We start from the raw sequence: 23960 nt of genomic DNA, 5'->3' as shown, positions 1-23960 counted from the left end.
TGTTGTTGACGTTTGAGATGGGTGGCTTGACACTGAGTTGGATTTCGAGAGATACGATGACTTGTGACTGGTCTCTCGATTTTGCGATGCTGGAGACAGTAGGTTTTATAATGATATCGTGAGTAAGTGGTGTTGGTGACTGTTGACGGTCAAGTGGTTGTGGCTTGTCTAATCGAGGTAGAATGTTTTGTCTAGGGTCGTTGGTCTAGTATAAGTCCGTGAGAGATGAAGTTAGGATGACGATATCGATGGAGACTAGACCACCCAAGAACAGTGCGGCTAGACTAGTTTAAATATAAGGAGTTTCGGTATTGCCGTGACTCGGCAACTCCGCTCTCGTAGTTCTTAATGAACAGAGATATAGAATATACGTTGTCCTCGCTTCCAATACAATGAGAGATGTTTTCTAAATTGTGGAAGCTGGAGAGAGTGGCGACAATCTGTCACGCCTGTACAGAGCTGAGATGTTGGACAGATCGTTGCTCGTTGCGTAAGGCCAAGTATCTGGGCCGTCGTGCGATTATATATATTAGAGAGTTAGGATTGTTTCCAAGAGGCTGAGCGATCCCGGTATCACCAGTCTAAGCTGAGCCGCACTCGTGTAAGCATCTACTACCATCTTCTCGCCCGCACACAATTCGGCAAGTCTTCCGACATCGTGAAGATCTGACTCATTGACCGCGGAAAATAAGAGGTCAACGGTGACAGACATACTTCTGGTCTAATTAGTTCAGCTTGAATTGCGACTACTACCCCAAGTTGAACACTCTTTTCCTCTCTTCAAGCCATTCCTGAAACAGACAAACAGCATCCAAATGTCTCCAAGTGTTAGATGTTTGAAGGACCTCGAACAGGTGGAAACAGCTTCCAAACAGAGGAAATATAGGTATACGGTGAAATCTGCACATTGATGATCAACGGTTTCGAAGTCTTCACACACTAGATAGGGCTGCGTTTGTATCTAGGCATAGATTCTTGGCAGATGTGCACATCTGGTGTAGTGTAGACATGCAACTAGGCAGCCACATAGGCAGACTCGTAGACAAAGCCTAACGCCCTGGCATGGACCAGGCCGTTGGACGTTGGTAGCCAGATTGACATGTCGAATTGATAGCAGTAGGTTGTCAATTTGGAGATGCTTGGCGCAGTTGGACTTGGACGCCCCTAACTTGGGAGTCGAGCCTCAACCATGGCCCGCAGTCGTCCATACACGGGGAGGGAGCCAAGGTGTTGATTTGATTGATTTAATGACTCCCACCGATGATGAACACCATACTTATTAAGCGTCGTTTGATCTGGCTAACATTCAGCATGATGTACAAGGTCAATGCGCGGAAGCTAATGTGATGCAGGAGAAATCAAACTTGGCTGAAACTACCGGCAGCTAGCCTCGAGATGCTTCCTGTTGTCGGTATTCCCGCAGCCGCAGCGGATGATGGCAGATAAGTATTAATATTTGGAACATTCCCGTGTGCTGGCACCAATTGCAACTGCCGAAGTCTCGCACCGTTGCTTGTGGCTCAATCTTGACTTTCGGGAATTAGAGAAGGTAGAGGGAGTACTAGCACGGACTCGGAGCACAGAGTGAGACTTGACTGCGTTCCTCACAGGTTGTACACTGGTCTAATAACCAACATCACGTAACGAGGAATGGGTCCGAAGGATAGATAGAACACAGAGCGTGCGGGTGCGACATGGTGACAAGTTCCATTGCAGCTTCGTGGTGCTCGTGGCATCCAAGCAGCGGCCACGAGGATGGTGGAAGACAAAGAATCAATCCGTCCCCCTTTTCTGCGGTTTGTGCGTTCTCGGTCTGATGGGGCATCGAATGATGGATCAGGTCGTCCGGCAGTTGTGATGTGAATGAGAAAAAAGGGTTTTCGAAGGGACAAGATGCTCTTTGTGGTTTGTACCCCGGTATGCTGGCGCTTGTTGTATCCTGATATTTCGCTTGCCGGCTTTTAGTGTAGGCCCCAGCTGTTTGAGATTTTCAGCTTCGACGGACCCAACCCAAGTTGCCGTCGGGTGCACCATCCTCAAAATATGTAGGTGTTCTGGCATGTAATGACCTTGGAAAGTATTCCGGCAGCGGGCATTTTCAGGACCGTACTGTCTAAGCAAGGCGTAAGAAGGCATTCAGGGCGGTTGTTACGCAAGTCGCGTAAGTTGCCGTAACGTACGACGGCAAGGCATGTCGTACGGGATGTTTTAGCGCCCCGTGCGCACTTGGAGGTGCCTGCAGTGGTCTTCCACACTTCCATCACGGGCAGGGCAGTTCCACTCACTTTTAGGTACCTACCACTACCTCTAGTTCTCGGTGTTGTTATCTTTCCGTTCTTAGGTTTTCAACGGAATCGTCGATCAGATCTCGGCAACTTCAATCTCACACATCACATCCACTTCGGCTTCCACGCACGCCCATCTCAAACACGGCTTTCCGCACCATCTGCTTCCATCAACAACACAACGGGCACCCATCAATCTGGCATTTCCTGACTCCATCTTGACGCAATCGATGTCGCTGTCCTGCATTAGACTTCGATGGTGTGTGTCTTGCCCTGACGGAATGTGAACTGGGGACTAAACTCCGCCGAGTAAGGTAACCCAAGTGGGCTGCCCAACCGGGCCCCGACCGCACTGGGGCATCAAGACGCACGCAGGGCATCATGCGCCGACCCAGATGATTGCGGTGGACAACTCATCCTGCAGACCCCATTCATCTGCGGGCAACTTCCGCTGCCTTCGACGACTTCGTTCCATCAGGCAGGTCTACACTCCAACGCCGACCTATCGTCGCTCGCCAACCGCTTCTGCATGACATATGCCTCCGTCACTCTCGCATTCCGACTTTGCCTTCTGGAAGTCACTTGGCTCATCGAGAGCTGCCTTGCTTTTTCGAGCCAGCCGCCTTCAATCTCCGTGGAGGAGGAGACTAGTTTGACGGCCTTCCTTGCGTATTGGTCTTCGAGGTCTCACTTTTTACCCCCCCCCTGGATCCTGGATTCCCGTGGCTTGAAAGGAAAGCTTTGATTGTGCCGCTAAACAGCGGGGGTCCCAGTAGTTAACTTGCATGCCGCAACGCGCTCGTTCATGCATAGAATCTTCGTCCAGTGTTGCCCATCAAAGTGTCGCTGCAGGCTGCAACATTGTTCGGTTGGCCTGGTTGGCTCACATCGGCATCGCAGTCGTAGCGGCATCGCAGCACCCCGTACGGTACCTACGTCTACCTCTCTGTACGCCGCAACAGGACAACAGCCCCGACCAAGCATGAATCTCCATGTTGGTTACCAGCTCGCCCGTCCTGTTAGCTCAATTGGAGGAGCACTGAAAAAAGTCGCCCTTGTCTCGAGCTTCGCAATTGTCCGTGTGTACATCGTCCAGCAAAGCGCTGTCTCCCCCTCCAGTGCGGCTATCTGCTTTTCATCTCATGTTATATCACAGTAGCATTGGGTACCGCGCCCGCGGCTGTTGCTTCATCCTAGGTCGACTGCTGTCCACTGACGTTAGCCTTACCGCCGCCCAACCGAACCCCCCAACCCAGGTCGGCTCTCTGCCTGTGGACGTCGACGGAGCCAAAAACCCAAAATGGCACAGGGCGTCTGACGTCGCAGGGTCTTGTGGGGGCCCACCTTCAAGGCTACATACCTACATACACTACAGGCTGGCCAGGACTGCCAGGAACAGCTGGAGAGGCATGTACTGGGTACCTTGCCATCAACCAGGACCTGCTTTACCTAGCCCGTGGTTAGCCTGTTTTCGGCGCTGCTTTGCTGCGTCTGCTGGGGCTTCAACCTGTTCGCTTCCTCTCTGCTGGAGACTTTGCAAGTTTTGCGCTGCGCATTATCAAAATCCAACAGGTGGTCCGTTCACACCGCCTTGTGCGTCTCTTGGAAGAAAGCAAAGGGGTCCCGGTCGACCTCTGGCTTCCCCTGCAGCAACCCGGGGCTAACAGGTACCAGTGACTACTGGGCCCTCCGGCTTATTCGCGACGGCGTTTGCGACCTGATTGCGACGACGACTGCGCGCGCCACATCAATTGGTAAACATCTCCTTGAAAAAGACCCAATACCGTCGCCATGCCCTGCCCCAGACTCGCAAAGCCCTCCTCCGTCTCCATTCTTGAGCCTCAACTTTTTTTTTACCCTCACACCGACGCCTCACTCCTTTCCTAACACCATTGCCGCCCTCAAGTTCCTGATTGGCCCGTTTTGGTGGGCAGATTGCTATCTTGGTGGCCTCCCTCCGACCTAGTACAATTTGCTCTTCTGTGTGATATTGGTGAGTTTTCGTCCAGTCAACTCGTCAAGCATGCCAAGGTTGATGAGTTCTAAACAAAGCTACAGTGCCCAGTTTCAGCTTCACGAATACTATACATATCTGATTGACAGTCTTCCGCCGAAACTCTTGAGCCAAGTGCTTCATTCATCTCAGCGCTCATACACCAACTTTCCCCATGCAAGATTTTGTGCTGGGGCCAACAAAAGGATTCACCACTGACGCAACACACGAATCGAATTTATCTCGGCAGTCTCTCGTTTAACTTATCATCTTCATTGGACCAATTTGCCTCCCCGAGGTAGCGAACGGACAACTCGTCGACAAACAGCAGGAGTTCATCACCATTTTCATTCTTGGACACGGCTCAACTCCTGTCAGTTTGACTGCTGGATTCATTACTTTTTCATCATAGGGAAAGGATCAGTTGAGTCGATTGCGAACGCTTGACTTCATGGCTTCCTCGGAGATCGACCAAAAGTTTCTTGGCAAGCTCGCCCGGCTAGTCGAGAGTGAAAACCCCCTGCTTTCCTCTGTCCTGTACAAGATTCTAGGACTTTCGATAAACCTCTCGAGTCAGCTCATCACCGCACGAAAACAGCGCCGACAAGACGGCAGCTCAGGAAATCCTCCATTAGACCTTCATCTTCACATCGTCTGGTTGTCACGGGAGGGGTTACTACTGCTCGATCAATATGTACTGCCATCGGCAACGCTAAAGAAGAATGTCGAACTCAAAATCCTAGCATACAAGCTGCTAGCTTCATTCTATCACATTATCGTCTTGTTTCACAACACTCCACCTGTTACAACGATAGGAACCAACACCCCGGAAGGCCAGTCAACAAGCAGTGTAGCGAATGCCAGCGACAAGGGAAAAAGGGTAGCAAAAGGCAATGACACATACGATCACGGTGCTTCAAGGTCGATATCTGAGGGGGGGCCCGTTGGTCCACCCCCAGGTTTTGGTCCGCAATCACCAACAGCCTTCCTCATGAAGCCCGGGGACTACCTACCACTGGCCCAGCAATGCTTCAAGGAAGCTATCCAGCTCGCGGAACAGCACCTTTGGGGATCACATTCGCTACGGCTTTCGGTCAAGACAGAATACGCAGCCTTCCTATACGAATGCGTTCACGATGCCGAGGCTAGCCGAAGACTCGCAAAGGAAACCATCTCGGAGGTGTATGAGGCGACGGAAGGCATCGACAACGACATGTTTAACGATGCGTGTGAGCTCGTCACAGTCCTCGGGAAAATGATGAAGCGCGGTTTGGGGTCGAATAATACTCTACGAAGCAAGGGTCACGGAACATCGAATTCTGGCTCGCAGGGAACACCCAGGATCGAGCAAATAGAAGCCCAGGCACCAGTCACAGCTCCGCCAGGGATGATATGAGCGAGAGAACTCGGCATTGGTTACTTTCCACCCTGTCGGCAGCGCTCTGGAAGGAGGACCCAAGTCCAGATGTCAGAGAGAAAGCCGTTGAGGATGCTCATCACCACTGGAGCCAGGCACGATCAAGCACCGTGCCATCGCAGGGATATGCCAACAGACTGAACCTTCCAGAAACCTGGCTCAATGCGTCAGTCACCGAGCAGCACGAACAACTTCGAATCCCGGATGCCGATCTTGCATTATGACATCATCGCCTATATACTACTATGCAGTACGTATATCAGCCTTTTGTTGTTATCCATGCCGATTAATACGCTTTATTTGGACCCACGGCATTCTATATTACACGGGACATATAACCATCGTCCGAGAATCAGAAACCATGCCATTTTCAACATGAGAGTTTGAGCGCAACTTCTCTTCTATCTGGCGGTTTTTGGAGTTACAGAGCGATCGCCTTTGGTCTTCATACGACATCAATATGTCATTTCACTTACGGTACAATCATGTTCTGGTTTTTCTTGTATATACTCATTGCCTTCTTTTGTTTTTGTCAATTTGATACCCAAACGCGTCCGTTTCGACCGATGGTGTCTTTTTTTGTGGCTTTTTTGCGTTTGATGTCTTTTTGCTTTTGGGTGAATGCGGGAAATCTCGGTTTGATGGGGTGGCTGTTGTTTTTGGATACTCATCATATGTCAGCTGTAGTTTGCTGTCAACATAACTGTAACTGTGTAAATACTGCTGAAAGATCGTCGACAGTTGATGGATCCGTTACAAGAAATGAAGAAGCGTGGTCGTAAGAAGGTACGAATGTGCGAGGAAACTCAGTCATTGTAACCGAGAGAGTGAACGATAAGCATAGCACCAATTGATAACCAGAAATACCTTTGCATAAAGGTGAAAGTGGGGATCGCGATCCTGGTCAACCGGAGTGTCCGAGAGAAAACCAATAAAAAAAGAGGAAAAAAGAAAAAAGACGTCGTCGAAGAGTACAGAAAAGTGTAAACCTCGAGCAAGCCGGGCATATACTCTATCACAGCGCAGACCAAGTCCGTTGTATGGCAGACCTCTCCGTAAGCGGCCGAAACACAATTTCCGAGGCACAGTGTCATCCGTAGCATCAAAAATACCCCGTTGGGAATCAGATTCCTTTGTGTAAACAAAGCGAAAAGGGGTGATCCTCGACCAAATGGGAAGCATGTCTGGGTTAGGGTTGTTGGTTGATCGCTTCAAATGCTTGGCATTCGGCATGTAACATTTGTGTGGCGGCTGGCAATCGGGGCCTACACTCGAACCTTTACCCGTTGCAGAACATCAACTTTCCAACAACAACGCAAGGTGGTCGAAGAGCGAAACACCACGATTTTTGCTCCAAGTCATCCAACACTACTCACTCACCATCTCCGTCACATAGTTAATCTTGACCCAACGCAACTTCCAAACCGTCATCCGCCGCATCGTCCTGTACTGTACCGAGCGACACCCTCCGAAAACAAAACACATACAACCAATCACCTCCCCCACCCGCCCCGACTCGCGCGCAGCGGAGTCCGTAATTACCCATTCACGATGCCCAAAGCAGAAGTCGGCTCCGCCAAATATCTGGCCAACAAGATGAAATCCCGCGGCCTCAACCGGCTGCGCTGGTACTGCCAACTGTGCGAGAAATCCTGCCGCGACGAGAACGGGTACAAGATGCACTGCCAGTCGCCCTCGCACACGGCCAAAGCGCTCGAGGCGGGCGCCAACTTCAAGGGCGTGCAAGACACCTTTTCCGACCAGTTCCTCAAGGATTTCATCGCGCAGCTGAAGACCAGCCATGGCGAGAAGGAGATCCACATCAATAAATTTTACCAGGAGGTGATTGCGCGCAAGGACCACGTGCATCTCAACGCGACCAAGTGGCATTCCCTCACAGAGTTTGCAAAGTTTTTGGGCAGGGAAGGGTTGTGTAGGGTGGAGGAGAAGGAGGGGGAGGGGTTGTTTGTGGCGTGGATTGATGATTCTCCCGAGGCGATGGAGAGGAGGGAGAAGGTCAGGAGGAAGGAGATGATGGATAAGGGGGATGAGGAGAGGGAGCAAAGGGCTTTGAGGGAGCAAATTAAGAGAGCGCAAAAGGATGCCGAGGCGAGGGGGGTTAGCTTTGATGCGGAGGAGGAGGAGAGGAAGGAGTTGAAGAGGAGGGAGGGGGAGAAGATTAAGTTGAGTTTTGGAAAATCGGCCACAACAAAGAAAGAGGAGCCCGGGTCGGGGTCGGGTGAGGGTGAGAAGGGTTCGACATCGGCGGCGGCAATGCCAACACCGGGTGCTGGGGACGGATCGGTTCCTCCTGCTGCGGAGGAGAAGAAGGATACCGTGACGCCACCTTCGACAATAACGAAGACGACGACGGACGGTGTAAGCTCTGAGCAAGCAAAGGTGGAAGCAAGTTCAAAGGGCGAAGAGGCCACTGCCAAGACGACGGCAGAGGAAAGCAAACCCGCGGTTGACTCGACTGCTGGTCCTGCTGGTCCTGCTGCTGCCGCTGCTCCCGCCACGAAGCCGGTATCTATGAAGTTCGGCATGAAGCCCCAACCGAAGAACGTCTTCAAGAATGCGTTTGCTGGGGCTCCCAAGAAGGTTATGGCTGCTCCGCCCAAGAAGATGAGCGAGGCCGAGAGGATAATGAAGGAGGAGTTGGAGCGCAAGAGGGCTCGCGAGGAGAAGGGTGGGAACTTTCCCAACAAGAAGCCACGCTTCCAGTTTTAACATACTGTGGAGTCTCACGTGGGTAACTGGTCAAAGGTTATGCTATCTCCGGGTTTGGCAATATTTCGGTACATGTTATAGGGGCGTTTTCGGCGTGATGGGAAATGTTTAAAAAAAAGATACCATATTGCATTGGGGTTTTCGTAAAAGGGATCCGTAGCTGGATGAATAATCTTCCATATAGGTTAGGTAGTGATAAACTCATTTGTATGATTGTTGTATTTCGCTGCAGTGTGTAATTATAGCCCTGGGTTGATCATGCAAAACCCAAAAAATGGCCACTATCCTGCTGTCTAGACCACGCCCTTTAAACCAGCCTTAACGCCTTGAACTCCTGTTGCCTTCCCTTTAACAGGCATTCCGCATTCCGCTCCTGGGTTGTCTGTGAACGATCTATTATCGGTCCCTCTTCCTTCTTGCTTGTCGGTTCTCTTTCCTGCTTTCTTATCCGCCCTATTCCGTCTTGTTTTCTTGCACCGCAGCTTCGAGTTTCTAGTCCGCTTCCGTCGCACTGCCATCGCGCCTGCTCCAAGTTAGTTTCTGGCTGTGCCCCGAAAACCCCACGATCATAGCCTGCTTCGCCAGACCACACGAGTGTAAGCAGGAAACTTACGGGATATACTGAATGCCGTCATCCTCCAACGTGGTGCGCACGTCATCCGGCAACTGGCCCGACACCTTGGTCGCGTATACACCCTTCACATAACCGTCCAGCCTCTGCCACTTCGCCACCCACGACTTCTGCGGGTTGGCAATGGTGATGATTCCTTCAAAGACTTGCGACGTGCAGCTGTCGATCTGATCCGGCGAGCCCTGGAGATGGAGGAAGTCTTCGCAGTTGGGGCATCCTTCGTCACGGAAGCGCTATGACAAAAACAAAAAAGGTCAGAAACTTGTCGGTCATAGAGTGACTAGAAACGAGGAAGGGCAGCTCGACTTACAGCATAGGTCATGACGATAGAGCAGACCATGCAGGCACGAAGGTAGCGCTGCTGGCCGGGGGCAACGTAGTTCTCCGACATTTTTGGGAGATGTGTAGGGATGGCGATGTTACTGGTAACTTTGGGGGCGGAAACCGATAACTCACTCGTCTACGAATAGCTGAGCGAGTGAATGAATAACTGGAAAAGGACACTTGACGAAGGAGGGTGATGTTCTTTAGAGGAATGCATGTGAACATCGATAAGTTGTTCTCTGGAAAGAAGATCGGCCGCCTCTCTTGCCTGCCGCGTCGCGCCAGCGCAAGCTCCAGGTCTCACAGCGGGCCAGGAGTTGACATGCAAGGGGCGCACGGTCCAGGAGCTAGAGAAGCAGGAGAGAATGTGGGAAAGGTGGGGGCCGAAGTGGAAGCTGGGGCCGATGCCTGGAGGTGGACAGTGGAGACACTGCCGTGCAGTTGGGCTGGGCGCCGTCTCACACTCATCCACAGTTCAACTCTGTTCGCCGAGTCCGGGGCGTTGCATCCGAGTTCCATTCAGTTGCCAGTGGTCGCCCGCTTCTTATCGAGCAACCAGGTGGATGGCAGCTGTGCTTTTTGGCCCAAGGGAGGACAGTCAACTGCTGCAGTGATACTCTGATAACTGAACTGAGCTCTCTACCTACCCGTCATTCTCTCGACTTCCACTTCTTCCACTTGTTTCGCGCATCCTCGATTCGACACGACTCGAATCATCACATCTTCCAGTTTGCTGCGATATTGCCTGCTCCAACTCTATTACGACACGACACCTGACAACGTCGTTCGAATTCCCAAAAACCACACAACCACAGCCACGACCAGCGCTGGCGTAGCATGCAAAGCCCCTCGACTGTCAAACCACCTTCTATCCGAACTCGGCCAATTACCCCGGAGAGTGGAAGATGAATTGATTGCACCCGGTGGACGCATTGTTGAACAGGTGTAGCAGTAACAGCAGCAGACCGCGGTAGCAGCGAACCACCTGTGACGACCCCGTTCGACCGACCCGACCACCACGGCGACCCCATCCCGTCATCAGCGCCAGCGATCGAGCTAGGGAAAATGGGGAACAACCCCTCCACCTCCAGAGACTCCAAGACCCCGAATCCGCAATCCTCCTCCTCCTCCTCTCAATCGCAGTCTCAGCACCAGTCGCTGGCTTCCATCCAAAATGACTCTGCCAGAGCAGTGAAGCGCGATACCAAGCACCCTATACCGGTCCCAAATCAGCGAGTCGCTGCCCCTCCTGAGCCCTCCTTGACCCAGGCCCAGGGCACCGCCGTCCAGCCGCCCTCAACCACCGCTCGTCCCAAGTCGCTGCACTCGCGAATGCCACCTTCTCAGAGCGGCTCGCCGGGCTCGTCGGTGCCTACCAGCTCTGCCACCCCCACCAAACCTGTCGAAGTAAGACAGCTGAGACCCGAAGACAGTCATGAGCCCGCGAAACCTGTAGCCGTGCCCACACCCTGCCACGCCTCGTCGTGCTCACCTAGGTCGCCGGTGCGATCACCGCTATCAGAGAGATCGGATGCCTTTGAGACTGCGGCTATGCAGCTGAGCAGTCTGCAAGATGTCTCGTACCTGACCAGGCCGCCGCGACTACCTCTGCCGATCGAGGAAGAGGTCCACACACCCGGATCGCCTATCATTGCCCCGACCGACATTGGGGTCCCACTCGAGGATGCCGACACTTTCACCGCGCTCACCAGACGCTCTTCCAACTTGAGTAACAGCTCAACTCTGGACGAAGAAGACACGGAGGAGCTACGGGTGGACAAGACTAGACCGACTGTCCCCACCAGGCTCGAATGGCTCCGTGGCGGCGAGAAGGTTTACGTGACAGGCACCATCTTCCAATGGAACAGGAAGACACGATTACACCCGGTGTAAGTACTTTCTACATCCCGGCCACTTTCGCTCTCAATACGGATGGGGCCTTGCTGACACCGCTACTCGCCAACAGTGAGGGCCGACCGGGTGTATTCGCTGCTATTATCAATATCCTGCCGGGCACACATCACGTTCGCTTTCTGGTTGACGGGCAAATGCAGACCTCGCCAGACTTGCCGACCACGGTAGACTTTGGCAACAACCTGGTCAACTACATCGAGGTCAGCCCTGATGATGTGGGGCGCACCGCTGCCCAGGCAGCTGCTGCAAGCGCCGCCAAGGATTCCCAGCAACCTACGGAGCCCAAAACCTCCGCGTCCGAGACGGAGGAAAGCAAGGCACCTAGGGACCGACCTGTCCCTCCGGCGGAGCTGTTCGAGAACAAGATCCCGCAATATCTACTCGACTTCGACGCACCCGAGGAAAGTCCACCTTACCTGAGTGCTGTCAACGCCATCGAGAAACTCCCAACGCCGCCTGCGCTTCCTGGCTTCCTCGGCAAGCCCATCCTCAACGCGGCCACCTTGATCAAGGATGACAACAGCGTTCTGAACATGCCCAACCATACCGTTCTTAACCATCTAGCTACTAGCAGTATTAAGAATAATATTCTGGCTGTGTCGGCCACGACGAGATACAAGAACAAGGTTCGTCTCCCCGTATTTCGTAGCTGCATCTTTTTGCACGTAGTCGTTGATGCTAACGGACTGTACAGTATGTGACGACAATCATGTACAAGCCAACAACGACAGAGGGCATCTGAGTTTGGAATGCTAGTAGTCAGAGCTGGGTACAGTTGGCTGGTGGCTACCACTACTAGACGAACAGCGCAAGTCATGAGTAGAATAGCGGTGCATGATGAACCGCCCAGTATGACCTATTCTAGATATGTCTACAAGTAATGTCTATAGGACGCTGTAGCGATGACGAGGACACTTTATGGAAGCGGGCGCAAATTGTTGTCGGCAAACTGTCCATGGGCATCCTGCTCCATTAAGGGGGCACTAAGGGACAACAAGAGGCGCATATAGAGTGGCTGCCGTGGATAGAGTAAAGGTTATGGGATTTGGGGGTATCGTCGTAATGGTCATCTTCGTCTTCGTTTCCTTCCTTGTCATTAGTCCCTCCACTTGACGAAGACTTCGTCGGTTCTGAAGCGTTGTGTACATGTGCTTTCATCAAGCGGCGTCCGGAAGCCCGTCTCGTAGGCCAATAGACCAGCATGAGCAATCATGATGCCGTTGTCGATGCAGAACCGCTCGTCGGTGGCGTAGACACTTCCGCCTCGCTCCGCTGCCATCGCGCCCATCATCTCCTGTAGCCGCTCGTTGCAACCGACACCGCCAACAATAAGAACCTGGTTGCTACCGACGTGCGCCATAGCCCGCTCGGTGATCTCGACAAGCATGGCAAATACCGTTTCCTGCAAGCTGAAGCACAGATCTGCGGGTGTAAACGGTTCGCCGTCGGGGCCCGGCTCGCCCGCCTTCATCTGCGCCGCCAAGTCATCTGCCCGCCCCAGGATTCCGCTGAACGAGCAATCCATTCCCTTGACCGCATACGGCAAGTCCAACAAGACTCGCCCACCTTGCTTGGCCAGCTGCTCAATATTGTACCCGGGCGCCGGGTCGTTGCTGATCTCCAGCGTGCGCGCGAACCGGTCCAGGCAATTACCCACTGCAATATCCAGCGTCTCGCCAAAGATACGGTACCGCTGCTCCGCGTACGCAATCACCTGCGTATTACCCCCGCTCACGTACAGCACCACCGGGTTCGACGCCCCCGTTATCGCCCGCCCCATCTCGATATGCCCGACACAGTGGTTCACGCCCACCAATTCTTTACCCCACAGCAGCGCGAGTGTGCGGGCGCCCACGGCCACCGACGTTAGGGGCCCGCCCATCCCGGGCCCCTTGGTGTAGCAGATGCAGTCGATTTCCGAGATGGAGACCCCCGACAAGGCGAGCGCCTTCTTGGCTACACGCACAAAGTAGGCACGGTGGTGTCGGGCTGTGTCCTTGGGAAGGAAACCGGTGCCGGGAGGAGAGACGAAGGTGTCGCGCACGTTGGACAGGACAAGGGCTTCGCCGGTGATGGGGTCGTGCGCAATGATGCCGATGCCGAGCTTGTTGGCGGAGCCTTCGCATCCGAGAGCGATGCGGCGGCCTTTGGCGTCGGGCATTGTTGGCTGTTGGGGCTTTGTTGGATAGAGCGAGGGAGGGAGAGGGTTTCGGTTACTTGGTGAATCGGGAGCCGGTTGCTTCGTATCAGATAACTCGCAAGGATATTTCGTTGGGGATGTTTATCGAGGACCTTGATATCCTTTGGTTGTTGATAGGCGTCGCGTCGCGTACTGAATAGGATGGATGGATGGATGTTGTCAGTGCCACATCCAATGCCAGATGTCAGATGGAGAAAGTGATAATGGAGGGGCACCTTTTTAGAGTGGGGAAAATTTCGTCGCGTCTGTGAATACCTAGGCTAGGCGCGCCGTAGTGATCAAGGTGACGAAACTCGAGATCGAGATGAAAGAGGATGTACATACTTATTCCCCCAGCGGGCCGGTATCCCGTCTCCTAAAACCGGTCGACATGTTCACTACTTGTAACGATGCTTTAAAGCCATTCTCGCCCGTTGTTCTTCTCAAAACAAGGGAACGGCCTCGCCATGGGAATCAGCAATGGGATTTCGTCAGAGCCTTCCATGGAGTCGATGAGGGGTTCAATGAAATGTGGGTCCCCGCAGCCGCTTGTGCACAGTCGAGTGGGACCTTTATGTTGCTTTGGATGCGCAATGCAATGTTATGTAAGGCAGGCACGTAGCGTGGCTCGTGCGCTAGTAGTAGCAACGATTTCTATCCACATATAGCCGCAACGGCGCAAACTGTGACCATGGATGCATGAGTTGTGTAAAAGACACTAGAAGTTTGATTATTTCTAGCTTTTTCGCCATGAGCTGATCCAACAGTTCCATTGCAACAAATATGTGCAGATGAGCTTACGTGATTTGACTTGCTCTGTGGAAGTGCAAAAAGGCTCCGAGCAGTTCGGGGTCTGCCGAGCCTGGGCTTGGGGCTCTCTGCACGGGACCCCACTGCACCGAGAATCAATTCTCCCAGCCAAGCGAGAGTCCGCAGCCGTCCAACCATCTTCCATCCTCCGAGCCTGTATCACCCAACACCTCACCTCGTTGCCGCCAAACCCAAACCTCCCAACCGCACGGCCAGACCTGCCTCTTTCAACAGCCCAGCCGACTTCTTCCTTGTCTTCACCATCCTTTGCCTGCCATTTCTTCGGCAGAACATGGCCGGGCTGCTTCTTGTTCGGTTCTTGCAAGCTTTCGAGCTCACGGGGCCGTCTGGGCCGGATTGGAGGCCGTGAATTCAGCACCGCCCCAAGTCTATGGGGATGGAGATACCCATATTCCCTCTTGAGGTGTGTTTTCCTCGTTCGTCTGACTTCAGAATGCTGCTTTGGCCATCTTTTTGTCTCGCACAACCCGTCTGATGTGGGCTTGATATGTCCGGTACCGTTGTGGGTGAACCTAGGCTGACCAGAACTCTGCACCACAGGACCACCCACCACCCATGGAAAGCTGTTCACTCGACACCTCCATTCTGTCTTCCACCTTCTTTGGACATCGCTTCTTCTTCCGCCTTTCCAAGTCTTTGGGAAATGCTGTTGTGGGCTGCTGGCTTCATGGTTCAAAATCACGAACCTCGCCACCAAGTCAGCAAAGCTGGCCTCCAGTCAGCCAGCCAGCCAACCATTGCTGCTCGGTGATCCCACTCTAGAGCGCCCTCGAACTCTCCTGCTCGAGTTTTCACCAACGTCAAAATCGCGGATTACCAGATCGGAATGTCCCTTTTTGCAAGGCATCTTCGGTTCCGGAAAACCGGCGATCAGCAGTTCTGCCAGAAGCCAGGGTCCTGCACCAAAAGGAGCAGCGGTCTCGACTCCGAAGCCTGGCAACGGAAGACTCGACGTCCAAGCCAGCATCGATATCGTAACGACCGGTCAATTTCTCTCTGCTCGAGTTTTCTCTTTCTCAGCTTTTTTTCCACCTACGTACCTAGCGAGACCTCTTTCTTTGAGGCGTCCCCACTCTTTTATCACCAAGCACGCTGCACGGTCGCTCCGAAAGCCAAAGGGGCGACCCCCGTCTCTACGCTAAGCAGCGACCCGGTCTACCAGGGGCGCGAGGGAACACCTTTTTCTCTTTCTCGACACTTTTGTCGTCCTCCCAACTTCCTGTCTTCTTGTGAAGCGTCCTGTGTCGGACCGCAGCTCGATTGCTGGTTTCCTATTGGCCCACCCGGTTCGCAAATTCTCGCACACCTCCGACCAATTCGCACATCGGCCCAGGGCAGCACCGTGTGTTACCTAAGCCCAAATGTGGCACATGCATACGCTCGCAGCACTTGTCTCGGGGCTGCCGATGACCAAACGCTCGGAACATCTCTGAGATCATTCCTGCTTTCCCCTGGGCAACAACCTCGCGGACGCACCCGGTCTATAAGGCTTCGTTCGCCCTCCAGGCTTTCCAGAAGCGAAGATGCCTTGACAGACATCGAGACCAGCCTCCACGCTTGATGGCCATAGCCACTTTCGTGGTTCAGTCACACTGCACAATACAACACCGCGTGAAGCAACTGATGGGAGCCAGAAGTGGTATTTTACTGCTTTGGTATCTCATTACTGTTGTCGCTGCACAGCTTCTCGCGTGTCTCAGCTATCCGCCGCCATCTACACGATATCGGTACGACTACTTGTTTACATATATACATGAGCCGTTCCCCACTTCGCCAAACCTACGCAAAAGCCGCAACCCAAACGCCTCGCCCCGGCCAGATCCTTCTCTTTAGCCCTGGCCCCATATCGCTAAATGCATCAATCGAGAGTTGAGGGGTATACACAGCAGCGGTCTTCCGAAGTTTATTCGGCTGCTCGACCACCAGCCCGCGAAAAAAGCCAAACGATATCTAAAAAAGATGACAACACAACACTCCTACAAACGCCAATTTTATGACACCGGTTGAGCCTGGGGCTGCGGTTGCGGCTGTGGCTGTGCTACTGGTTGTTGTGGTTGAGGTAGAGGGAGAGATTGTGATTGATTTGGTTGAGGTTGTGATTGCGGTTGTGGTTGTCCCGGAGCAAAAGAAGATTGGGCAAGTTGTTGTGGGACGGCGCCCGGAGGGATGAACTGCCGGTTGATAACCGGTGGGGGAGGTCTTGTGACCGTCTGGAGTGGTATTGAAGCACGGTACCTCAATGCCTTTGTATCAAAGGGGTCCAGCATATACACCGGCGCGTCGTCCTCGTCATCAGAGGACTGATCATACTTCCAGCGATCGGACTGTTCTTCACTGAGGTCTCGGGCTGGACTAGGTAAACCACGACGGTCGATCCACAACCTGTTCAACCGGCCGATACGACGACGATATGAGGGTGGATGCGCCAATGATTGTTCGTCCTGGGCAACGCCCCTGAATTTTACTGGTGGTGGTGGGTTGGGTTTGGGCTTATCAAGATCCATCGGGGTGGGCTCATCCATGGATCCTGAGGATGCAGACGCTGGTGGCGTCATGAGATACTGCGTCTTGGCAGGTCTGAAGCCCAAATCTTGTCTTGGGCCCTGAACGGGAGACAGCGGCTTGCCAGTGAGGTCGACATAGTTCTTGTTCCAGTCGATGTGGTTCTGAATCTTCTTCTCGATCTCGATGATGAGCTCCGCATTCTTCTCGGCAAGGCGATCTGAGAGTTGGACAAGATCTGACTCTGCGGGACGGCCATCGGGGCGCACAGGCATACGGATCTGGGGGGGTGGAGGGGGTCTTTGAGCTGAGGGTGCCTCCGGAGCCTTCCTCTTTTGCGGCTGTTGTGAAGCGTTAGCGTTGGCTGATGTAAGTCTTGCACGTCTTGCCGTTTGACTAACCTTTTGGTTTACTAGATCCTCGTCGCCCGTCCTGATGCCGAGTCGGAGTTTTTGCTCCTTGATGATGGCTCGTTGATCGAAGATGGCTCGCTCTACCTTGAGCATATCTGCCTTGAGCAATTCCCGGTTGTGGGCTGCCAGGATGAGTTGACGACCTTCCTCCAGCTCCTTCCGCAGCCGCTTGAGTTTGTCCGCACTCTGGACATCTCTTGCCCTCGTTTTGCGAGTTTGACGAATCTCTCTTCGGCGAAAGCAGACGTAGGGATCAAGCTCGTCGCTTTCCGCATGTGTCTCGAATTTCAGTGTAGGGTTGAGCGGTCGGTTTTTGCTGATTTCGCGGCGCGACTTCCAGTACTCATATATCTGCTTGGCATGAACCATGACTTTTGTGCTGTCTAATGGCTCCAGTCCTCGCAACATCTCCTGATACGACGGCACTGTCTGGTCTATGGCCGAGAACGGCGTTATGTTCGCCGCCATGTCCTCATACACGTCCATGATCCTCTCGAAATCATCTTCGGAGAGACGAGCAGACGGGGTCAGTTTCATGTTGTAGGACTTGAGGAACGTCTCATCGTCCTCGGTCATGTCATACAAGCAACTGATGCATTCTTCTACCGTTTGGGAAAAACGGATATACGTGGATGTCTTGGCCACCTTTTGAGGGTAGAACTGGTCGTAATCCAGTTCACTCTGCTGTGGAGGGGGGACAGGAATCTCCTGGTCGGCGGCGACTCCTGCCCCCTTGAGCACAGCTTGAAGATGGTATTCCTAGTTACAGAAGGGGTAAGGTCAGCACCGGTGACATGCATGGCTGTGTGCATGGAAGGTAGGTAAGGTGAGTTGGTGATGGAGGCGTGATGGAGGCGCGGCAGACGGGTGGCACGTGCACGTGCACGTGACCCCGGTCGCGATCAATCGGACATAGGTGTTGAACTCACATTTTCCTCGGCCTGTTCGACACCGGTGGCTATTTGGTTTTCGGAAGTGAGTGATTCATACTCAGAGGCTTCAATTTGATCCTCCCTGAGCACCGCAAGTTGTGTTTTGACACTCAGTTTCTTGTACCGAACCTTGCGGGTCGCCATGGTGAAGGTGTGGGCAATTGCGGCAGAAAGGCCTGGGGAAACCCCGACGAAATTTTTTTTTATCTCATGCGGGATTGCATGCGAAATCGAACCGTCGAGTTTTTTGATGGAAAACTCGCGTCGTGGGTGATATTTTGATGGGCAAAATCTGGTCCCTTGATGGAGTGTCGTTGAGGTTTCGGCGCAGATTTTGCTGTTTTGGCGGCGGATTCGACGGCCAATGCACGGTCTTGGCGATTGGCTGGGCTTCTGCTCTTGCGAAGCCTGAATGGCGGGGGGAGGGGTTGAATGGGGTGGTTTTGGGCGAAGTTTTGCTGGTCGCGCTGGCTTTGCTGGCTTTTCAGGGAGGGAACGTAAGCGTGGTGCCCACTGCCCGGGCCGTCCATGGTCTGCGCGTCCACTCGCAACGAACCAGTCAACCACCACTGCCAGTGGCCACTGCACTGTTTGAAAGTTGGAAGCGCGGGCGCGCCTCCAAGGAACCCGATCCGACGACTCCAACCTCGACTGCCCGCCTGAGAAGCCAAGCTGCCAACTGGAGCCCAAGGCAGTGCCAGCCCGCTCCGATAAGAGCAATATCGTCATGTAAGGTAAGGATTGGCGTGCAATCTTACAGAGATACACCGCGGCCTCATTGATTCTACTCTTTTGTTACCTGTTTTTGCTTGTTTTCAATCTTACTATCAGAACCCTTTGGCTCTTGGTGGAATGACGATGCAAGCAAGCATTTGCTGGTCGTCATAGACTCCTTGAACTGAGGGCATTCGGTGCGCAACCTGACAACACCCAAGTTGGATCCAAATAAAAGACTGATATCCTGCACCACTTCCTCTCCATGTCGTTGATATCGCATTCAATATTCAACGACAACTTGTGACTGTCTGGAGATTTGGGCATTTGACTGTTACCAGTGCACCGCAGCCAAATAAAGATGGAGTCCGAGGTGCAAATCATATGCGCAGCAGCACACATGCGATGCATTCCTTTAAGAATTCCTAAAACGGTCAATGGTTGGTTTGGTTTCAACGAGGAGGCACGCGAACAGTTCCAACAGACATCAACCCTGACCGTCGAAAGGGGCAGCGTGTTGAAATGAATCAATCAATGGGCTGATACGAGATGAGGAGGAGAAGTGGCCCGTGCATCCCACTTCTTACCCCACCATCCACGGCATAGATCCTCGTGCCTGCCCCCGCTGTCCGCCTGCCCAGCCGAGCCAAAGGCCGCGGCCCGCCTCTCCCTCTTTTGCCTCCGTTCCAGTCTGTGACCGCCAAACCGAAGAGGGGACCTGCCGACTGCGGGACGACAGTAGCCGCGGCGGGCTGCTGCTCTGCTGGTGTCAGCCCAGGAGTGCTCGTGAATGGGAGGCCCCCGCTGTTCGGTGAGGCAATCGAGCGCCGCACTGCAGCTATGGACTAGTAGTGACAGCCCGAGCTACCTGGACCTTGACCACTTGTCAACCACCACTGGTGGCATCCCATCTCAGCCTTATTCCTGCCTTGTCCAGACCCTTATCGACCCGGAGTCGACCCCTAATTCCTCCAACCTGTGAATACCTCCTGCCTCGCACTTTTTTCTTTGCTGCTCAAGTGTTAACCCACCACCCAGCGCCCGAACTTCTTGCCAAAGTGACGACGACTACCGACACGACCCATTCGTATCCGATCGCTTCAGCGTCGCATCACGTCGCATCTTTCGGCACAGGCACATTGCTATCATCACGAGCACGACAACCAGCGGTGGAAAGGAAACAGAACAAACCGAGAACTTGTCGACGATTCAGCACGGCGATTTGTACACCACCGTGCACTTTGATACCCAGTAATACAGATATCCATCGGTCGAAAGAGTCCAGCAATACACAACACGAGCAGCAACCATGGGCAACACCACCAGCTCCGTCCTGGACAACATTGTCCAGGGATCCAACTGTACGTTTCGCTCGGCGACATGTTGAAGCCTACAACCCTCTACACTCTTCGTTATGTCCTGAACTTTGTCGCATCGACAGCGGTGCAAAATTGTTACTCTCTTCTACGACGAAGTCACAGAGATATGGAGATGCACATTGCATGCTGCTTTACATCAACAAGCGCTATGCGCCTTTCTTGCAAGTTCTTGTCAAGATCACTTTACTAACACACCCTTTTTAACAGTCGACAGGGAAGAGGTTGACCGCTTGCGTAAGAGGTTTATGAAGTTGGACAAGGCATGTTTTTGCACATCCATTCCCGTCCTGCGATCTTGTCCAGCTTAACTGTTGTCGCAAGCCAACAAAAGCATAAGTCGAGCGGTCAAGACGGTGGGCTTGTTGTCGGAATAACTGGCTAACCGGGCGGGATCTGGTTTAACAGGATAATTCCGGTACCATCGAGCGCGAAGAGTTCTTGAGCCTACCGCAAATATCGACAAATCCTCTGGCTACAAGGTTCGTTACATTCTACCCCTATACCTACCCTTGCTCATATCAGTATATCGCATGCTTCTGGCTTTCTCCGCGTGGAAATGCTGTCTGGGCACAATATGCGACATCATTTAGAGTGAAGACTGGCGACTAACGGTTTCCGACTTGGGTGTTATGCAGAATGATTGCCATCTTCGACGAAGACGGTGGTGGCGACGTCGACTTTCAAGAGTTCGTATCCGGCTTAAGCGCCTTCTCGAGCAAAGGCAACAAGGAGCAGAAGCTGCGGTTCGCTTTCAAGGTGTACGACATTGACCGTGACGGGTACATCAGCAACGGCGAGTTGTTTATCGTACTGAAGATGATGGTAGGCAGCAACCTTAAGGACCAACAGCTGCAACAGATTGTCGACAAGACGATCATGGAGGCGGATTTGGACAAGGACGGCAAGATCAGCTTTGAGGAGTTCACCAAGATGGTGGAGAACACGGATGTCAGCATGAGCATGACTTTGGGTGAGTTCGCTCCTTTTTTTTCTTCCTCCCGCCGGCTGAACACTTGTCTTCGTAAGGCACTTGCCTCTATTGGGCCCCTTGGCTATTGATATTTGGACGACCAAAAAGCTGACAGTCGACGCTTTAACAGATCAATTCTAGTGTACTTCTCACACCACGTTTGGCTTCTGATACCCTTGAAAGCGGGAAGCTGCTTTGTCACCTTCAGCAGACCGTTGAGGCTTTCTGTGCTCGGTTCCTTTTGCAACTGGCAGGTGTATAGCCCACCTTCTTCCGGGTGGGATGAGTTGGGACAAGGAACGATGTGAAGGAAAAGGAGATATACAAGCCTCGGCGCCCTTTTATCTCAATTGAGGCGCTGGGTGCTTGACGAAGACATGAAGAAAACGGACATAACACAGGAAGATCTAATAAAAGGCGCAACTTGACCCAAGCGAGTATTATATCTCCCATCCGAACTTTTCGGTCGTGTCTGTAAGTGTGAACAATATATCAGTGAACTATGCTTACGTGCGGAGAAACAGTGCGATCAAAATCGTTCCTGGCGGTCACCACATTTAACGATCATGCGAATCAGAATCTCAAATCCTACTTTTCTCTGCTACCATTACCAAAGCCTTGGTACGCCGAATCCTGGACCGTTACTTGGCCCCCTGGCCTAACACCTGTCTACGCACTTCGATTGGTCAGCTAGGGTTGGAGTGGCAAAACCCAAGACTTACCTGATGGAAAATGAACATGGGGGGAAATTTTGCCCGGTATTACGCAGTATATATCGCGCAAGGGAGAAAGGACGGAGATGTCTCCGTTTAGCAGGTATTCAGCATATACGGAATATGCCGTGCCGTTGAAGTCGACGGTGCGATGCGGTGGGACGTCTACTGTGATTGCGAGCCAAATAGAACCCCCTTGTCGATGTATCGGGCACGAATCATCACAAGCAAAACATACTGTTTCTGTACAGAGCACTGTGTGGTTAGCGATCGTCAGCTACCTGGCCCATGGGTTTTCCTTACCCATCAAAGTGGTTCCAAGAAAAGACTACTATCGGGCTTCCCGAAAAAAAAAAAGTGGTCGTGTGTGTACTTTTTTTTTTTCCTCCCTTGAAACCACCTGCCATCTCACCATAGTATCTCATGTATAGGCTTCCGAGAGTCTTACCATTGGGAGGGGGGCGATGTTATAGCCCGGCATCGATTCGGTTCGGAGGCTTTCTCCTTAACTGAATGGTATTCATGTTGGACATCATGCTTCCTTCCTTCCTCCCACGCAGTCATTGCGTTTCTCTGCTACCGCTCCGCCACACATCGCTGATGCGCATACATAGTACTCAACAGGACGACGGGCAAGACAGACATGGATGTCCGGTAATCCACATCCACCCTCGAATCCGGTCCGATTTCGATCAAAGTTTTTGCAACCGCGTGCTTAAAACGGTAGTGAGGTAGTGTGGGAGTACGCGGCATCGTACAGTGTGCCGGCAGGTCTGTTGGAAACTCACTTCCCTGTTCCAGTACGCACTGCCCAAGGACGTCCAGGGCTTGCTCGGAAACGGAAGCACAAGATGAACTAGGAAGGAGGAGGGAAGCAAGGGAACTTGAAGGGGGAGGGGGACTGTGTACAGGGTCAGGTATGAGTGTAAATGGGATGGTAGACACATGGTAGGGTAGCCAGCAAGAAGGTACCGGTACCTGCGGGTTGGAGTTCAACAGAGGAAGTACCGATACGAGAAAAGGAACACCCAGGGGTGAGACGGCATCGACGGGGGAAGGGGAGGGGGGGGGGGGGGGGGGTTGTCCATGACGTGACAGCAGCGAAACACGGGGAGTGCCGGTACAGAGATCGAAAACGGAGAGCGTACTCAAAGTATCGATACGTGCGCGGTACGACTCCTTTGACAGCATGTCGGCTTGAATGTCAAGGATACTCGCGGTTTGACACATGGCACGAAGGCACGAAGAAGCGAGGGGCAAGTGACTGGGAAGACGGGAGAGACGGGATGGGGCGTGAGGGCCGGGAAAAGGGAGTGAGGTCTTCTGTCTAGGGGGGACAAGACACCTTCAGCTCTGGTGCAACGGTATGCTTGTAGTGTTGTGACTTTGATGGCATACTATCAGTTGTCGCTCCCTTGTCACTGCCATGGCATGAAAATCGCGGGATCTGATAAGTACCAAGTAAGTCACTTGCTGTTCCTGATCCTGGCAACGCTCTGAGCAACTTTTGGCCGGAGTAACGGCCTATTTACCGGTGCTGGACACTAGAGTTTTACTACCGACTGTGGAAGAGAAGAAGGGCATGGAACCGATATTTGTAATGATCGAGTTTGTCAGCTTGGACATAAGTCTAGTGGTGATGGAATTTTGGATTGAAACTTTGATGTTGCCAGTATGAGCAGGGAGGGAGTAGAAGCTGCTGATCATCGGTTTTTCGTGATTGTGTCTAGGCGTGGAACAATGAGGCAGTGTCCTGAAGGTGTTGATATACTCACGTAAGCCCCTACTGAGATCTTGACGAGAAGTATCCGGGTGTGGGATGCGAGTGTCGAATGCGGCTTACAGCTAGAAGTGTATGGGAGAATTGAGCTGTGAATCCATCTAGGCTTCCCCTTTGCTGGCGTATATTGTACGGGTTATAATAGCTGGGAGAGGTTGAGTAGGTATCGTTACGCCATGGTCATTAGATATCGCAGAAACTCGAAAAGTCGAATTCCAGGCCTGCAGGGAATGTCCTAGCCCAGCCAAAGTTC

At 52.8% G+C, this 23960-nt stretch overlaps 8 protein-coding genes across 10 annotated transcripts; 4 read left to right on the top strand and 4 right to left on the bottom strand.

Annotated features, from left to right (window-relative positions):
* Positions 1 to 3858: 3858 nt before the first annotated feature.
* On the top strand, positions 3859 to 6475 carry NCU03840 (hypothetical protein). Its single transcript, XM_955506.2, has 2 exons — positions 3859 to 4278; positions 4344 to 6475. The coding sequence occupies exon 2, from the start codon at positions 4730 to 4732 to the stop codon at positions 5672 to 5674; it is 945 nt and encodes a 314-aa protein (XP_960599.2). The 5' UTR covers positions 3859 to 4278; positions 4344 to 4729; the 3' UTR covers positions 5675 to 6475.
* A 517-nt stretch (positions 6476 to 6992) lies between these two features.
* On the top strand, positions 6993 to 8629 carry NCU03839 (APF1). Its single transcript, XM_955505.3, has one exon. The coding sequence runs from the start codon at positions 7247 to 7249 to the stop codon at positions 8423 to 8425; it is 1179 nt and encodes a 392-aa protein (XP_960598.2). The 5' UTR covers positions 6993 to 7246; the 3' UTR covers positions 8426 to 8629.
* NCU03838 (transcription elongation factor spt-4) lies at positions 8598 to 9790 on the bottom strand. Its single transcript, XM_955504.2, has 3 exons — positions 9367 to 9790; positions 9039 to 9289; positions 8598 to 8948 (listed from the first exon to the last, which is right to left on the bottom strand). The coding sequence occupies exons 1-3, from the start codon at positions 9445 to 9447 to the stop codon at positions 8918 to 8920; spliced, it is 363 nt and encodes a 120-aa protein (XP_960597.1). The 5' UTR covers positions 9448 to 9790; the 3' UTR covers positions 8598 to 8917.
* A 79-nt stretch (positions 9791 to 9869) lies between these two features.
* On the top strand, positions 9870 to 12505 carry NCU03837 (Snf1 kinase complex beta-subunit Gal83). The gene is made up of 3 exons (XM_955503.2): positions 9870 to 11269; positions 11347 to 11920; positions 11989 to 12505. Exons 1-3 carry the CDS (start codon positions 10446 to 10448, stop codon positions 12034 to 12036), a joined length of 1446 nt encoding a protein of 481 aa, XP_960596.1. The 5' UTR covers positions 9870 to 10445; the 3' UTR covers positions 12037 to 12505.
* NCU03836 lies at positions 12110 to 13982 on the bottom strand. Of its 2 annotated transcripts, none has more exons than XM_011396305.1 (2): positions 13710 to 13982; positions 12110 to 13626 (listed from the first exon to the last, which is right to left on the bottom strand). In XM_011396305.1, exon 2 carries the CDS (start codon positions 13453 to 13455, stop codon positions 12391 to 12393), a length of 1065 nt encoding a protein of 354 aa, XP_011394607.1. In that variant the 5' UTR covers positions 13456 to 13626; positions 13710 to 13982; the 3' UTR covers positions 12110 to 12390. The 2 variants fall into 2 exon arrangements, with proteins under 2 accessions (XP_011394607.1, XP_011394606.1); XM_011396304.1 differs by having other exon boundaries at positions 13819 to 13982.
* A 145-nt stretch (positions 13983 to 14127) lies between these two features.
* NCU03835 (hypothetical protein) lies at positions 14128 to 15042 on the bottom strand (the record flags this gene model as incomplete). The annotated part of the gene is made up of 4 exons (XM_955501.1): positions 14128 to 14191; positions 14275 to 14366; positions 14459 to 14775; positions 14991 to 15042. 4 exons carry the CDS (start codon positions 15040 to 15042, stop codon positions 14128 to 14130), a joined length of 525 nt encoding a protein of 174 aa, XP_960594.1.
* Positions 15043 to 15471: 429 nt separating this feature from the next.
* On the bottom strand, positions 15472 to 18597 carry NCU03834 (histone acetyltransferase complex component Epl1). Its single transcript, XM_955500.2, has 3 exons — positions 18149 to 18597; positions 17208 to 17978; positions 15472 to 17147 (listed from the first exon to the last, which is right to left on the bottom strand). The coding sequence occupies exons 1-3, from the start codon at positions 18293 to 18295 to the stop codon at positions 16296 to 16298; spliced, it is 1770 nt and encodes a 589-aa protein (XP_960593.1). The 5' UTR covers positions 18296 to 18597; the 3' UTR covers positions 15472 to 16295.
* Positions 18598 to 19517: 920 nt separating this feature from the next.
* On the top strand, positions 19518 to 21840 carry cnb-1 (calcineurin B-1). Of its 2 annotated transcripts, XM_011396302.1 has the most exons (6): positions 19593 to 19843; positions 19904 to 20226; positions 20452 to 20504; positions 20650 to 20723; positions 20880 to 21214; positions 21345 to 21652. In XM_011396302.1, the coding sequence occupies exons 2-6, from the start codon at positions 20175 to 20177 to the stop codon at positions 21353 to 21355; spliced, it is 525 nt and encodes a 174-aa protein (XP_011394604.1). In that variant the 5' UTR covers positions 19593 to 19843; positions 19904 to 20174; the 3' UTR covers positions 21356 to 21652. The 2 variants fall into 2 exon arrangements, with proteins under 2 accessions (XP_011394605.1, XP_011394604.1); XM_011396303.1 differs by having other exon boundaries at positions 19518 to 20226; positions 21345 to 21840.
* Positions 21841 to 23960: the final 2120 nt, after the last annotated feature.

The sequence above is a fragment of the Neurospora crassa genome, linkage group V (assembly GCF_000182925.2).
Source record: "Neurospora crassa OR74A linkage group V, whole genome shotgun sequence".
In the NCBI taxonomy this organism is placed as follows: Eukaryota; Fungi; Ascomycota; class Sordariomycetes; order Sordariales; family Sordariaceae; genus Neurospora; species Neurospora crassa.
This window is presented reverse-complemented; position numbering and strand designations above follow the sequence as displayed.

What these genes read in the sequence shown, in the direction of transcription:
- NCU03840 (XM_955506.2), top strand. Translation starts at nt 4,730, where the DNA reads ATGGCTTCCTCGGAGATCGACCAAAAGTTTCTTGGCAAGCTCGCCCGG.
- cnb-1 (XM_011396303.1), top strand. Translation starts at nt 20,175, where the DNA reads ATGGGCAACACCACCAGCTCCGTCCTGGACAACATTGTCCAGGGATCC. An exon ending in GGTTTATGAAGTTGGACAAG is followed by an intron (nt 20,505 to 20,649) that starts GCATGTTTTTGC and finishes CTGGTTTAACAG; the next exon opens with GATAATTCCGGTACCATCGA. An exon ending in ACAAATCCTCTGGCTACAAG is followed by an intron (nt 20,724 to 20,879) that starts GTTCGTTACATT and finishes GGTGTTATGCAG; the next exon opens with AATGATTGCCATCTTCGACG.
- NCU03837 (XM_955503.2), top strand. Translation starts at nt 10,446, where the DNA reads ATGGGGAACAACCCCTCCACCTCCAGAGACTCCAAGACCCCGAATCCG. An exon ending in AAGACACGATTACACCCGGT is followed by an intron (nt 11,270 to 11,346) that starts GTAAGTACTTTC and finishes ACTCGCCAACAG; the next exon opens with TGAGGGCCGACCGGGTGTAT. An exon ending in CGACGAGATACAAGAACAAG is followed by an intron (nt 11,921 to 11,988) that starts GTTCGTCTCCCC and finishes CGGACTGTACAG; the next exon opens with TATGTGACGACAATCATGTA.
- NCU03838 (XM_955504.2), bottom strand. Translation starts at nt 9,447, where the DNA reads ATGTCGGAGAACTACGTTGCCCCCGGCCAGCAGCGCTACCTTCGTGCC. An exon ending in CTATCGTCATGACCTATGCT is followed by an intron (nt 9,290 to 9,366) that starts GTAAGTCGAGCT and finishes TTTTTGTCATAG; the next exon opens with CGCTTCCGTGACGAAGGATG. An exon ending in GACGGCATTCAGTATATCCC is followed by an intron (nt 8,949 to 9,038) that starts GTAAGTTTCCTG and finishes AACTTGGAGCAG; the next exon opens with GCGCGATGGCAGTGCGACGG.
- NCU03834 (XM_955500.2), bottom strand. Translation starts at nt 18,295, where the DNA reads ATGGCGACCCGCAAGGTTCGGTACAAGAAACTGAGTGTCAAAACACAA. An exon ending in TCGAACAGGCCGAGGAAAAT is followed by an intron (nt 17,979 to 18,148) that starts GTGAGTTCAACA and finishes TTCTGTAACTAG; the next exon opens with GAATACCATCTTCAAGCTGT. An exon ending in AGGATCTAGTAAACCAAAAG is followed by an intron (nt 17,148 to 17,207) that starts GTTAGTCAAACG and finishes GCTTCACAACAG; the next exon opens with CCGCAAAAGAGGAAGGCTCC.
- NCU03836 (XM_011396305.1), bottom strand. Translation starts at nt 13,455, where the DNA reads ATGCCCGACGCCAAAGGCCGCCGCATCGCTCTCGGATGCGAAGGCTCC.
- NCU03839 (XM_955505.3), top strand. Translation starts at nt 7,247, where the DNA reads ATGCCCAAAGCAGAAGTCGGCTCCGCCAAATATCTGGCCAACAAGATG.